The sequence below is a fragment of the Gymnoscopelus braueri genome (genome assembly GCF_963280865.1).
Source record: "Gymnoscopelus braueri genome assembly, chromosome: 7".
Classification (NCBI taxonomy): domain Eukaryota; kingdom Metazoa; phylum Chordata; class Actinopteri; order Myctophiformes; family Myctophidae; genus Gymnoscopelus; species Gymnoscopelus braueri.
In genome coordinates, this window is record NC_137608.1 from 56720888 (window position 1) to 56735887 (window position 15000).

Sequence of the window (15000 nt, forward strand, 5' to 3'; positions counted from 1 at the left end):
TGTGGTATTGATACTTTTACTTGAGTACATAATGTGAGTACTTCTTCAGACCCTCCACTCCACTGACCTTCTGTTCACACAAATAATTATTTATGTTCTGGATCAGTTGGAACGGAGGGGGAACCATCTATCAAAGAGTTGGTGTGCCGCTGACATTAAAGGCTGCTGCACACACAAGAAGCGGATCCAGAGCCGTATAAGAGAGTTACGTCACTAGCATGGACTCCCATTGTAAGAATGGAATGAGGAAATGCTCTCTCTGTCTCAATGAGACAGTTCCAATGTTTGGAACTACAGCCCATAGAGTTATAATATAAATGAACTACAGCCCATAGAGTTATAATATAAATGAACTACAGCCCATAGAGTTATAATATAAATGAACTACAGCCCATAGAGTTATAATATAAATGAACTACAGCCCATAGAGTTATAATATAAATGAACTACAGCCCATAGAGTTATAATATAAATGAACTACAGCCCATAGAGTTATAATATAAATGAACTACAGCCCATAGAGTTGTAATATAAATGAACTACAGCCCATAGAGTTATAATATAAATGAACTAGTTATAATATAAATGAACTACAGCCCATAGAGTTATAATATAAATGAACTACAGCCCATAAAGTTATAATATAAATGAACTACAGCCCATAGAGTTATAATATAAATGAACTACAGCCCATAGAGTTATAATATAAATGAACTACAGCCCATAGAGTTATAATATAAATGAACTACAGCCTGTAGAATTATAATATAAATGAACTACAGCCCATAGAGTTATAATATAAATGAACTACAGCCCATAGAGTTGTAATATAAATGAACTACAGCCCATAGAGTTATAATATAAATGAACTACAGCCCATAGAGTTATAATATAAATGAACTACAGCCCATAGAGTTATAATATAAATGAACTACAGCCCATAGAGTTATACTATAAATGAACTACAGCCCATAGAGTTATAATATAAATGAACTACAGCCCATAGAGTTATAATATAAATGAACTACAGCCCATAGAGTTATAATATAAATGAACTACAGCCCGTAGAGTTATAATATAAATGAACTACAGCCCATAGCGGCCCGTTTTGCGGTGAGATCAAAGCGTGACGCGACTCTCTCTTATACGGCTCTGAGCAAATCTGCAAGCTCCAAACGCGGCAGGAAGCGTTGCGTTTTGGAGCCGCGTTTGGAGCTTGTGGTTGATCTGCTACTTTTGTTATTTTTGAATTTGAATCCTAACAGTTTTGGACGTGTGAGGTTTTTCCACCCGGCTGAGACCATATATATATATTTATGGAAGCTCATGCCTTTCACTCCACAAACATGTCAAAGACAGATATCGTAGCCCAGTGTTTTTTGTGACTCTGCATTTCTAGGGAAGAAGACCTAATTAACATAAATACATCATAATGTATTATATAGATCGTGAGGCCTTGTCTGTTTGGAGGTTGTCCAAAAATTTTCAAAACGAAACGTTTCAAAAATAGAGTTCTTACAAGCTCACAAGGTGTGGTGAGCTTGTAGATCTGCTGCATTGGCTGTCCGTACAGTAAGTCTATAAAGGGCTTATTAAGTGGTTTAACACGTCTGGGGAAAACAGTGTGTTTGTGTCAGCTTCTGTCAGAAGGGAGGCTCCAAGGGACAAGCGGTTTGCTAACCCACTGAAAACCCATTTCTATTTCGAGGCAGACATGGTGCAGCCTGGCATCACTGTGTAGAGCAGGGGTCTTCAACAGGGGGTCCGGGACCCCTAGGGGGTCCTCAGAGTTACTACAGGGCGGCCGCCAAATATTTGTGATTTTTACATTTACCACTTCAACCAAGCATCCACATTCTGAGGAGAACTTTAGCCAAAAATAACAGATCTACAAGCACACCCCCAGGGGTTCCCCAGCAGAATGTGTTAAATACAGCGTCACAATCATTTTAACCACCTTATCCATTTATATGTTGGCTATTCAAAAACAGCAGATGTACAAGCTCTCAAATAGCAGATGTGCAAGCTCACAGCTTGCGTTTATATTACTATAGTTTAACATTAACATTTTTAGGACAGCAGTTTTATGAACAACATTTTTGTTTTCTTATTTTTTTTAAGCCTAAAGCCGAAAAATTGCAAGATGTACAAGCTTGTAGATCAGCTATTTTTAAGTGCACGACACTTAAAAATAGTGATATTTAAAAATAGCAAATACATATCAATTTGACATGAAAACGTTTGAGAGCCACTGCTACCAGTGTCGTGTGTGTCTCTGCAGTGTGTTTATTATGTGTGTGTTTGTGTGTATTTGTGTAGGGTGGAGTTTCAGCATGGGCTCAGCCTACCAGTTCCACAGCTGGAGGGTGTTCGTGGTGGTCTGCGCTCTGCCCTGTGTGTGCGCTGTGGTCGCTCTGACCTTCATGCCCGAGAGCCCACGCTTCTACCTGGAGGTAACCTGTCTATTTGTTTATTTGTTTTGGAACACAGTTCTTATGACACAATCTAACATTTCTCTATAAGATTTATAAGATTTATCTAAAAAAAACACAGTGCCCTAGATTCCTTGGGTCATTACGTAACTCCCCATATAGGCCACGCCCATTTGCGTCAGGATAGATTTTCCGCCATTTTGAATTTTCTCCAAAACACACTTTTAGCTCCTCCTCCCACATATTTTCTCCAAATTTCACAAAAATCGGTACACATGATCTCTGGACCCAAGCGATAATCTGGACCGAAACAGAATTTTGATAGTCCTTACCGTTCGTCCGTAAATGGCTTCCAAAGTTAGCGGGAGGGGCCCGTTTTACAAAAAAGCCCACAAATCACGAACAAAACGTCCAGTCAATCCCAAATTTGAATCACATGTCAAGGGTGGTTTACTCAACAAATCCCCAAAATAGTTTCTACTTTGATCCATAGGGGGCGCCACAAATGCTCAAAATATAACCTTTTGATGCAAAAACCATATGTTGGGGGGATCAATCCTCTCAAAATGAAACGCAAGTGATCTCAGGAGTTACGTGACAATGTAATTGGCGCAGCCTCCGACGGTATTCCTCCCAGCGTATTACTCGAGTCCCGGCGGCAGCGACCCGCGACTCGCGTCGGCGCAACGACACTCTGCAATTGTCCTGAATTGCGAAGTCTAGTTATTATTATTATTATTATTATTACATTTATTATTATTACACTTATTATTATTATTCAATAGAAAAAACAATAGTGGAAGTGCCGTCAGGACGTCTATAGTGGTATAATGGACACTCAGAAGTAGTGTTGTCTAATAGTATCCATATACCAAAAAAATCAGATCTGATATTTTTTCCGACACGGCATTTGCTGTATGACAGACTATTCATTTTGACGTAACCGGTTGAGTCACCAGCAGCACCCCCACGCACCCCCCACCCCCCCCCCCCCCCCCGAGGTTGACTGAACGTTTGCCACCCACGCAACACACACACACACACACACACACACACACACACACACACACACACACACACACACACACACACACACACACACACACACACACACACAGAGCTCGTGTCACATCCAGTCTACATCTGCTGCACAGTCCAGCCGCAGTGCAGGCTGTCAGAGCGCTCATCTACATCTACGTGTGTGTGTGTGTGTGTGTGTGTGTGTGTGTGTGTGTGTGTGTGTGTGTGTGTGTGTGTGTGTGTGTGTGTGTGTGTGTGTGTGTGTGTGTACCCCGCCCCACTGCTCCCAATCAATCATTCCCTCACACTTCATAGCTACTGTACGCTGCCATTTCACAGTGTGTGACATCATAGTTTGTGCATTCACAGTGAGTGACATCACAGTGAGTGACATCACAGTGAGTGACATCACAGTGAGTGAGATCATGAGCATTTGATGATGGAAATTTTCGTGAATTAAATTGTCATCACTTGTTATTTTTGAGCGGTGTAGCTGCTCCTATAAGTGGGGTTGGGGTCGCTGTACTGTGATTGGCTGATAAGTATTCATACCCTTTGCTCAGTACTGTGATTGGCTAGCGAGACGCATGATGAAATTCATAACCTGTACTGTGATTGGCTGATAAGTATTCAGACTCTTTGCTCAGTACTGTGATTGGCTAGCGAGACGCATGATGAAATTCATAACCTGTACTGTGATTGGCTGATAAGTATTCAGACTCTTTGCTCAGTACTGTGATTGGCTAGCGAGACGCATGATGAAATTCATAACCTATAAATAGCACCACGCACTTCAAAAAAATAATCACTTTTTTTTAAGTGAGCTTCCATCACTGTGATGACCACTGCTCTAAATAACACCGCTCACTTCACACTGGGTGTGATTTTTATGTCACAAATACACAAAATATGAACATTTTGAAACACATAGACCGGTTCTGGGCTCTTCCTAGGCTGGCAGAGGGAGTGTAGCGCCCAGGAATACCTAGAAAATTGTCACTGGGTGAGAAAAATGGGGTCGCAAAATCGTGGGATACAATTTTAGAGTTAAAAAAAAAGAGAATCACTGCCTGCAGAAACACATTGTAATGTTCTCTCACTGTGTTTTAATGTGTTCACTGTTTGTTTGGGTAGACAGGATGTTTACTAACAAACAGAGAAAACAGCAGCTGCTATTGAGGGGGGGGGGGATATATATATATATATTGTTTTTTTAATGTATCGTAAACACAGGTAAACATACAAGTTACATGTTATGCCTTTAACCAGATATACAATGTCCTACTGTCAATGTAATGTGTGTAGAGTGTGTAGTAGAGTGTGTAGTAGAGTGTGTTTAGTAGAGTGTGTGTGTGTAGTAGCAGAGTGCAGTGAGTAACGGGCTATTAGCTTGTTAGCATAATTACCCTTTGAAGAAATATGACTCATCCTGACTCCTGTCATCTTAGACTATCTATGAAAAATGAAAGGAATGTCATGTGTGTGTGTGTGTGTGTGTGTGTGTGTGTGTGTGTGTGTGTGTGTGTGTGTGTGTGTGTGTGTGTGTGTGTGTGTGTGTGTGCGTGCCTGCGTGCCTGCGTGTGTGTGTCTGTGTGTGTACACTCAATGTACTGTATGCGTGCATTAACTGCATAGTATATAAAATCATGGCCACCTCTAGTCATTCCTGGTCCCATTAATTCCACTTGACCTCTCTCTCTCTCTCTCTCTCTCTCTCTCTCTCTCTCTCTCTCTTTGTCTCTCTCTCTCTCTCTCTCTCTCTCTCTCTCTCTCTCTCTCTCTCTCTCTCTCTCTCTCTCTCTCTCTCTCTCTCTCTCTCTCTCTCTCTCTCTCTCTCTCTGTGCTGTCAGGTGGGGAAACATGATGAAGCCTGGATGATCCTGAAGCAAATTCATGACACCAACATGCGAGCACGTGGGCAGCCCGAGAAAGTCTTCACCGTCAGTATTCCTTTTATGTTCCTCTCTCTCTCTCTCTCTCTCTCTCTCTCTCTCTCTCTCTCTCTCTCTCTCTCTCTCTCTCTCTCCTGTGCATGTCCCTTAACCCAGTCAGTCCTGTGTTGTGTCATTCAGTGCCACGCTATGAGCTTGTAGATCTGCTATTTTTGAAAAACCTTGTAAGTTTGTGCAAATCTTTGAATATATATTTTTTAGTTTTTTTCTAACATTTGTAACTCAAATCTTTGCTTCTGGGGGGTCCCTGGAACAAAACATTTAGAGATGGGGGTCCACGGGTCAATTTCATATCTAAAAATGTTTCCTAAATAACAGTATGTTTCTATATCAGTGGTGCTCCAACTTTTTAATGACAAGGACCCCCAGAATGATATGTATTTGGTCGCGGACCCCCATCTCAAAATATGTTGTTCCGGGGACCCCCAGAAGGACAAATGTTCGCTTTAAAACATACGTATCTATTCAAAGACTTTATTATCCACGATTTTTCAAAAAATAACAGATATACAAGCTCTGCTATACAAGCTCATACCGCAGCACTGGGTGCAGCGCTACGAGCTTGTAGATCTGCTATTTTGTGAATAGCCCAAAGAACTCCTAAAAATGACACAGATGCGTTCCCGGTCTTGAAGGGTTAAAGAGGCTTTAATACCCTGGGTTAGCGCCGCCTGTGAAGCGGATGTTCTTTAGATCTGTCTTCAGGATCCCACCGGGGGAGTGAAGGGAGTGAAGGGAGGATCAGGTTCTGGCGTGTCATTCAGACTTTAGGCTGTTTTCCTGCATTTTCTGTTTTATAAAGAGCTGGAGAGACAAGGAGACTCCTTTTACTGAACAAACACTCTATAGCAATGAGTACTATCACAATATAGAGCTATTTAACACTTATTTTCCATTTGGTGGTCCGTTTGGTTCCATTTGTACACTCTCCATTTGGTTCCTATAACTACCATTTAGCTGGGGACCCCCTGGAACTCCCTCAAGGACCCCTGGGGGTCCCCGGACCCCACTTTGAGAACCAACAACATCCAGTACCACAGGCTCTCCTCCTCGTGAACAACCTTTTGCTGCCGATGTCCCACGACTCAGATTAAAGCCATGTTGTCTTCTGTTGTTATTGTCTCCGCCGGAGGAGGAGAGTATGTTTTCGCTTCGTCCCGCCGTGTGTTCACCTCCCTCCTAGCCAAGCTAACATTGGTCAAGCTCCACGTGACACGTGTCAATATGTTGACACCAATGCCTTTGATTGGCTAGAGGGACGCATGACGAAATAAAATCCTATAAATAGGTGTGTCACTTCAAAAAGCCATTGTTTTTGAAGTGAGGTAAGACAGGATCAATCAGTCTTGATTGGAACAGTACCTTCCAGTACAAATCACCCGTCCGTGCGTGTGTGTGTCCCTCTGAGAACACCTAACATTGGTCAAGCAAAGGCGCAGAAGGCCAAAGCTAAGAAAGCATACTCATCTACAACAGTAACACAGAAGAGGACTATAGAGTTGAATTGATCCCACAACAAGGCCGAAGTCTTAATACTGTAACAATTGGCCACCTTGATCAAATACATTATGTAGCACTAGAGAAAACTGACATAGATCAAACACACCAATCAACTGCTGAAACTGTTCAAGACAATGAAGATGAAGAAGACAGACAAGCATTTGAACAAACCAGTCAATTACGACGACTCCCATATGACACATTGCTTCAAGAAGAATTTTTTTTAGATGCAGACACTACATATTCAGACGCCCCTGCAGAACACCAAAAACCACGCGCATTCTACCAAGACGACCCGTTCTACCAAGACGACCCGTGCTATTAAAATAGCACGGGTCTGCTGGCGGAGACTTGTGCTCCGAGGAGCACATTTTCTAGTTTAATCCTACATTTTCTATACAGCTTTTACCGTCCTGTCCCTATTGTGGTCATGATGCGGAAACGTTATGTTTTTTTGGGAATCACTCGAGGAAGCCACTCAAAAGCCACGACGAGATTATCCTAAATGAGCATGGGGTCCATAGTAGCATCGGGTCTAGAGACCTATTATCCAGGGTTTATCCTGGGTTCCAATCATCCAATCCATCGTATTCCAAACTGGAGTTTTGCCCCTCACCCAGCGTATATACTGTGCATCCCCACTAAACTATGATGAAGACTCCGTTTCCCATGGTGCATTTCTCAGGTGAACAGGATCAAGACCCCCAAACAGCTGGATGAGCTGGTGGAGATGGAGTCAGAGTCTAAAAACCCAGTGAGCAAGGTTCTGTTCAGAATGAAGTCTGAGATACACGGGGTAAGTGTCTGTCTGTCTGTCTGTCTGTCTGTCTGTCTGTCTGTCTGTCTGTCTGTCTGTCTGTCTGTCTGTCTGTCTGCCTGTCTGTCTGTCTGTCTGTCTGTCTGTCTGTCTGTCTGTCTGTCTGTCTGTCTGTCTGTCTGTCTGTCTGTCTGTCTGTCTGGGTGTGTGTCTGTGTGTCTGTCTGTGTGTGTGTGTGTGTGTGTGTGTGTGTGTGTGTGTGTGTGTGTGTGTGTGTGTGTGTGTGTGTGTGTGTGTGTGTGTGTGTGTGTGTGTGTGTGTGTGTGTGTGTGTGTGTGTGTGTGTGTGTGTGTGTGTGTGTGTGTCTCTCCATAGGTGAATCTCTGCCTGTGTATCTGTCACTAAAACTGCTGGTTTTATATCCTACCAGGACCTCTAGTACTGCTGGTTTTATGTCCTACCAGGACCTCTAGTACTGCTGGTTTTATATCCTACCAGGACCTCTAGTACTGCTGGTTTTATGTCCTACCAGGACCTCTAGTACTGCTGGTTTTATGTCCTACCAGGACCTCTAGTACTGCTGGTTTTATCTCCTACCAGGACCTGGTAGTAACTTGTGTTTTCTCTTTTTTCTTCAGATCTACATCAATCTGATGAAGTGTTTCAACTACCCCATGCGGGACACCATGCTGCGTCTGTCTATAGTGTGGTTCACACTGTCTTTTGGGTGAGTCTTTGATGTCATTCACAACACAGTTTTTTCTTTTCTTATTTTTCTTCATGGGTTTCTCCTTTTTAAAAGTTCAAAAAGAAAAAAAAATCAGATTTCAAATTAAACAAATCAGAAGGATTTCAAACATTTTCCAAAAAGCTCACATCGCGTCACATTACGACGAGTCTTGAGCTTGTAGATCTGCTATTTTAGCACGTGGGTCTGCTATTTTCTATTGGTTCATTCATAATTAGGATAATCACCTGGTTGTGTGAGAGAGGTTTATAGTCATGCTACAGAGATATTATAAATGTGCAACTGGGTCTCTGAATAAATGGGTTTATTTCCCATGAATATATGAATGAATATCTGTCTATCCCCAATGAATATGGATATTAAGGCTGTCCTGGACTAAAGCAATTCTTAGAATAATTCCAAAAGTCATTGGAATTTCTTGACTAATCCAGAGGTCTTCAACAGGGGGTCCCTGACCACTAGGGGGTCCGCAGAGGTACTGCAGGGGAATGCAAGATTATTGTATTATGTCTGAATATACACATTGACATTAATTCAACATATTATTTGCAAAAAAGATACATTTGTAAAATACATTTAGAGTAATTATATTTAATTTACTCATGAATCCTTGTGCAGACATCTGAGCAAGCTAACGTCTGCTAAAACTGAGCAGCAACTATCCACAACAGCCAACGACTAGACTAATTGATTAGTGTATTTAATCAACAGATCTGTTAAATTGTGTTTGCAGCATACACATAATGCAGAGACCAGCCTTTTCCAGGTTGGGGGGTTGAGAACTAAACACTCTAATGGCTACTTGAAATTGAAAGTTATAAACAACCGATTCATTGATGAATCGTCTATGAGGGAACAGCCCTAATTCTTGTCTTCCACTCTTGATCAAACCTGCAGTTCTGTGCATACAGTACATTATACAACAGGTAGTTCCGACCAAGCAATCTGATTGGCTGAAATAGCTTTCTAGCCGTGCTTCAAACCAGCATCATAGCACGGGCCTAATCACATTAAATAAATCACTCCGCACTGCAGTCCGCACCTGATTAGACCATATATGGCACAGCTGTGCTGTGAAGTCACGCTGTCCCACGGTAGGAAAACAAACAGACAGTAGCCTGACCCACCGCCGCCACAGGAGAACAAACAGCTATGCAAAATGGACTATGTTGTTCATTTTGACTTATTTGGTGGACTTACGGTTGATCAATGGTTAGAAGGTTATAAATATCCTCCTGTGTTAAAGTAAAATTACTCCCATTTCGTTAACAGTCCAGTGTATGTTATACTTTATCGTACGAAGGTATCGCACGGCGAAAATAGCCGATCTACAAGTTCACAACACGTCGCCATCGCGACGCGTTGTCAGCTTGTAGATCAGTTATTTTGGCCACGTGACACGGTCGTACGACGGAGCATATAGCCTACTGGAATTCATTCCACTGCGCAAGCATTGATAGCTCGGCTGTGTTAATTGATGAGACGGTGCCTCAGGCTCATAGTGCTGCTACAGGGACTATTTAATGTCTCAGTGAAAAACTCTTCTCTTTACAGGGAAACGGATAATAGCGAAACATTTTTATTATGAATTGCTCCACAATATGAATACATTTGGATGTGTTTTGTTGGTAACTGTTGTATAATCGCAATATTACACTCGAGGGTGTGCTTTACCTTACATTATTGGCACTTCTGTGATGCTGGCGGAACTTGGCTTCTCCTCGTTCCTGACCGCATCACAGGCGTGCCAATAATGACGGTAAAGCACACCCTCTCGTGTAATATTGCTTAATTAAACAGGCCCATCCCCATGATTTGTAGATCTAATTCCATAGAGTCCCATCTACATGATATGTAGATCTAATTCAAATGCCAGTCCCATCCCCATGATGTGTAGGTCTAATTCCATCATCAGTCCCATCCCCGTGATTTGTAGATCTAATTCCATCGATAGTTCCATCCCCGTGATTTGTAGAACTAATTCCATAGACAGTCCTATCCTCATGAATTGTAGATCTAATTCCATAGAGTCCCATCTACATACAGTATGTAGATCTAATTCATAGACAGTCCCATCCCCATGATTTGTAGATCTTATTCCATCGATGGTCCCATCCCCGTGATTTGTAGATCTAATTCCATAGATAGTCCTATCCCCATGATTTTTAGATCTAATTCCATAGAGTCCCATATACATATGTAGGTCTAATTCCATAGACAGCCCCATCCCCATTATTTGTAGATCTAATTACATTGATATTCCAATCCCAATGACGTGTAGATCTAATTCAAATTCCAGTCCCATCCCCATGATTTGTAGGTCTAATTCCATCGATAGTCCCATCCCCATAATCTGTGGATCTAATTCTATCGATAGTCCCATCTCCATGATGTGTAGGTCTAATTCCATCATCAGTCCCAGAGCAGATTAAAAAGTCGTTTTAACTTTTTAATCTTCTCTGAGGAAGACTGCAGCGGGTGTCTAAACAATAAATAAAATCTAAATAACTAAATTGTCTCTAACAGTACTTAAAGTAGAAAGTACTCTTTATGCAGAATGTCCCATTTCACAAGTTTTCAAATGTATAAATATATAATATAATATATAATGTATACAAATTATTTGAAAATAGCAGATCTACAAGCTCACAATACGTCGCATCGCGACGCATTGTGAGCTTGTAGATCTGCTATTTTCAAATGGCCAACATGTACATAGGGTTGAAGTGGTTAATGTATGTTTTGTAATAATAATCAAAATCTACAAAGTAACTAGTTACTAAAGTTTTCAAATAATTCCAGTTACTTCAAGAGTAAAAGTACTATATTTTCCTCTGAGATGTAGTGGAGTAGAAGTAAAAGTATTGGGAATTTTAAATACTCCAGTAAAGCAGAAGTTCCTCAAATTTGTACAGTACTTGAGTAAATGTATTTAGTTACTTTCCACCACTGCTGAAAACTGAGAAGCTGAAAAGCGTTGGAAAAACCCTGATTCCTACATCGTGCGGTCAGTTCATTCATCTCTTGACACATCGCTGACAGACCTCAGTCCTCCTGAGAGCAGAGCGTCAGGCCAGAGGAGGAAAGCTGGCAGAGCCAGCAGGCCGGCGGCCATATTGCCTTTCTGTCACATTGTGTGTTCATGGGCCATGTGTCTCATGGCCTCTAGATCCATCAGAATCTACTGGATCAATACGGATCTGTTGGTGAAATGCAGCCAGACATACAACAAGAAAAACTGAAAGCAAAATCACAAACCGTTTTCTGTCTGTCTGTCTGTCTGTCTGTCTGTCTGTCTGTCTGTCTGTCTGTCTGTCTGTCTGTCTGTCTGTCTGTCTGTCTGTCTGTCTGTCTGTCTGTCTGTCTGTCTGTCTGTCTGTCTGTCTGTCATGTTACAGGTACTATGGTCTGTCGGTGTGGTTCCCTGACGTCATCAAACATCTGCAGGCAGATGAATACGCGTCCAAAGTGCAGACTCACACCAACGAACGCATCGAAGACTTCACCTTCAACTTCACCCTGGAGAACCAGATCCACACCAACGGAACCTTCATCAACGACAAGTACGGTACAGTACAGTACAGTACAGTACAGTACAGTACAGTACAGTACAGTACAGTACAGTACAGTACAGTACAGTACAGTGCAGTGCAGTGCAGTGCAGTGCAGTGCGCAGTGCACACAGTGCAGTGCAGTGCAGTGCGCAGTGCACACAGTGCAGTGCAGTGCGCAGTGCACACAGTGCAGTGCAGTGCAGTGCGCAGTGCACACAGTGCAGTGCAGTGCAGTGCAGTGCAGTGCAGTGCGCAGTGCACACAGTGCAGTGCAGTGCGCAGTGCACACAGTGCAGTGCAGTGCAGTGCGCAGTGCACACAGTGCAGTGCAGTGCAGTGCGCAGTGCACACAGTGCAGTGCAGTGCAGTGCAGTGCGCAGTGCACACAGTGCAGTGCAGTGCGCAGTGCACACAGTGCAGTGCAGTGCAGTGCGCAGTGCACACAGTGCAGTGCAGTGCAGTGCGCAGTGCACACAGTGCAGTGCAGTGCAGTGCAGTGCGCAGTGCACACAGTGCAGTGCAGTGCAGTGCAGTGCAGTGCGCAGTGCACACAGTGCAGTGCAGTGCAGTGCTGCTACAGTGCAGTGCTGGTACAGTGCAGTGCTGGTACAGTGCAGTGCTGGTACAGTGTAGTGCTGGTACAGTGCAGTGCTGGTACAGTGCAGTGCTGGTACAGTGCAGTGCTGGTACAGTGTAGTGCTGGTACAGTGTAGTGCTGGTACAGTGCAGTGCTGGTACAGTGTAGTGCTGGTACAGTGCAGTGCTGGTACAGTGTAGTGCTGGTACAGTGCAGTGCTGGTACAGTGTAGTGCTGGTACAGTGCAGTGCTGGTACAGTGTAGTGCTGGTACAGTGCAGTGCTGGTACAGTGCAGTGCTGGTACAGTGCAGTGCTGGTACAGTGCAGTGCAGTGCAGTAACTGTGAGAGTTGTTTTGGAGTTTAGCCTTGGTCTCTGACCCCAGCAGAGCCTATATTGGATAATTGGCTCCGGTACGCGACAAAAAGAAAAAGAAAATAGAGACTAATTGATAGAAAAAAAACTCACTCATCCCCCTACACCAAACTCAAAATCTATAAGCTGACAACGCGTTGTCAGCTTGTAGAGCTGTTATTTATTTGGTATTATTTATTTATTATTATTTTATTTTAACACAAATCTCTTCAGGGGGGTCCCTGGCACAAAGGCTTTTCAGATGGCGGTCTGCAGCCAAATGTATCAATTTGGGGCTCATTGGCACGAAAAACGTTTGAGAACTACTGTGTGTAACAGCTCTGGACTATAATACTAATACTCAGATGGGTTTGGAGAGAGAGGAACATCAGAACACAGCAGTGTGTCTGACTGACTGCTGAATGTGTGTGTGTTCCAGATTCCTCAACATGAAGCTGAGGTCGGTGAAGTTCGTCGACTCCACCTTCGTGAACTGTTACTTTGATGACGTCACGTCGGTCGGATCGTACTTCCGTAACTGCACCATTATCGGATCGCTCTTCTTCAACACCGGTGAGAACGCCAGCCATGACAGTTAGCTTAGCTTTCTTCACTCACTGACTCTTACAGGCTTTAGTAGCGGATCTGCTGCCGTTGATGCTTTTGTGTGACGCTGTAGTATGATTTACTTTAACCCATTCAAACCGCTCCTGTGTAACCACTTATTTTATACTTTGGCTATTCAAAAATAGCAGATCTACAAGCTCATAGCGCGGCACCGAGTGCCGCGCTATGAGCTTGTAGATCTGCTATTTTTGAATAATCGTGAACATTTGTGCAAATCTTTGAATATATATATATGTTTACATTTTCAACTCAACTTTTTGCTTCTGGGGGGGGGGGGCCTGGCTCTGGGGGGGCCCTGGAACAACATATTTTGAGATGGGGGTCCACGGTCAAATACATTTAATTTTGGGGGCCCTTGACATGAAAGGGTTTGAGAACCGCTGATTATAGCTTGTATATCTGCTATTTTTTAATGGCCAAAGAAATCCTAAAATGACACTGATGTGTCAAAAGGTAAAATATGGAGATGGTCGGTAGAAGAGGTTTCTGCCCGACAACAACGATATACTTGTGTCAGAACCTTCTCTACTGAAACACAGAGCTTGATGCTCCATCATAGCTGTGAGTGACAGGCTGTCACTCTGTCACTATGAGATCAGGGGCCCGTCAGCACTGCCTGTCGACTACAGACGATGACAGGCTGGTGACATCATAGATGACATCATAGATGACATCATAGATGACATGGACCATCGTCCTGCTCAGTCGCATCTGGTGGTGGGGCAATAATCCTTATTATTACTCATCCCATGGAGACTTGAATTCATGGATTTTAGTTTGTTTTTGTCTCATTCCTATAAGACAATAACTTGATGACCAGCGGACCGGTAGGAGACACAAAGGAGACTCTTTGTGTCTCCTACCGGAACCGCTGCATCAAATTATTGGCTTAAAACTAAAAAGTATCCATGAATGCACGTCTCCATGGGGTGACTAATGGATAAAAATAAAATAAAATTTGGGGGGTGAACTATCCCTTTAATCCATTTTAAACCACACTGCTGCAGGAGGAGGCTGGGGCGGTGGAGGAGTGACGCTCCGCTTAACCCTTTAAGACCGGGAACGCATTTGCGTGTCATTTTAAGACTTCTTTGGGGTCAGATCTACAAGCTCATAGCGCGGCACCGAAATGATATGTATTTGGCCGCGGACCCCCATCTCAAAACATGTTGTTCCAAGGACCCCCCAGAAGCACAGATTTGAGTTTAAAATGTTCGCTTAAAAATATATATATATTCAAAGATTTGCACACATTTTCACGATTTTTCAAAAATAGCAGATCTACAAGCTCATAGCGCGGCACTCGGTGCCGCGCTATGAGCTTGTAGATCTGCTATTTTTGAATAGCCAAATAAATCTTAAAATGACACACGCGCTGCGTCCCCGGTCTAAATGGGTTCAAAGAGATGCTTACATTGAACCGTTAGCATTGAGGACGTATTGTATGTGTTTGGAGGGTGAGTGAGCCTGAACTACCGC

General features: G+C 43.0%; 1 protein-coding gene across 1 annotated transcript in view; it reads left to right on the forward strand.

The window, feature by feature from the left end:
• sv2ca (synaptic vesicle glycoprotein 2Ca) overlaps positions 1-15000 on the forward strand; it is a gene marked incomplete at both ends in the record, with an annotated part of 65816 nt that overhangs the window by 45994 nt on the left and 4822 nt on the right. Inside the window, 6 exons of the mRNA XM_080432437.1 lie at positions 2320-2453; positions 5303-5392; positions 7590-7700; positions 8300-8388; positions 11808-11972; positions 13334-13467. Coding sequence (XP_080288563.1) covers positions 2320-2453; positions 5303-5392; positions 7590-7700; positions 8300-8388; positions 11808-11972; positions 13334-13467 — 723 coding nt within the window. The remainder of the gene's footprint in view (positions 1-2319; positions 2454-5302; positions 5393-7589; positions 7701-8299; positions 8389-11807; positions 11973-13333; positions 13468-15000) is intronic.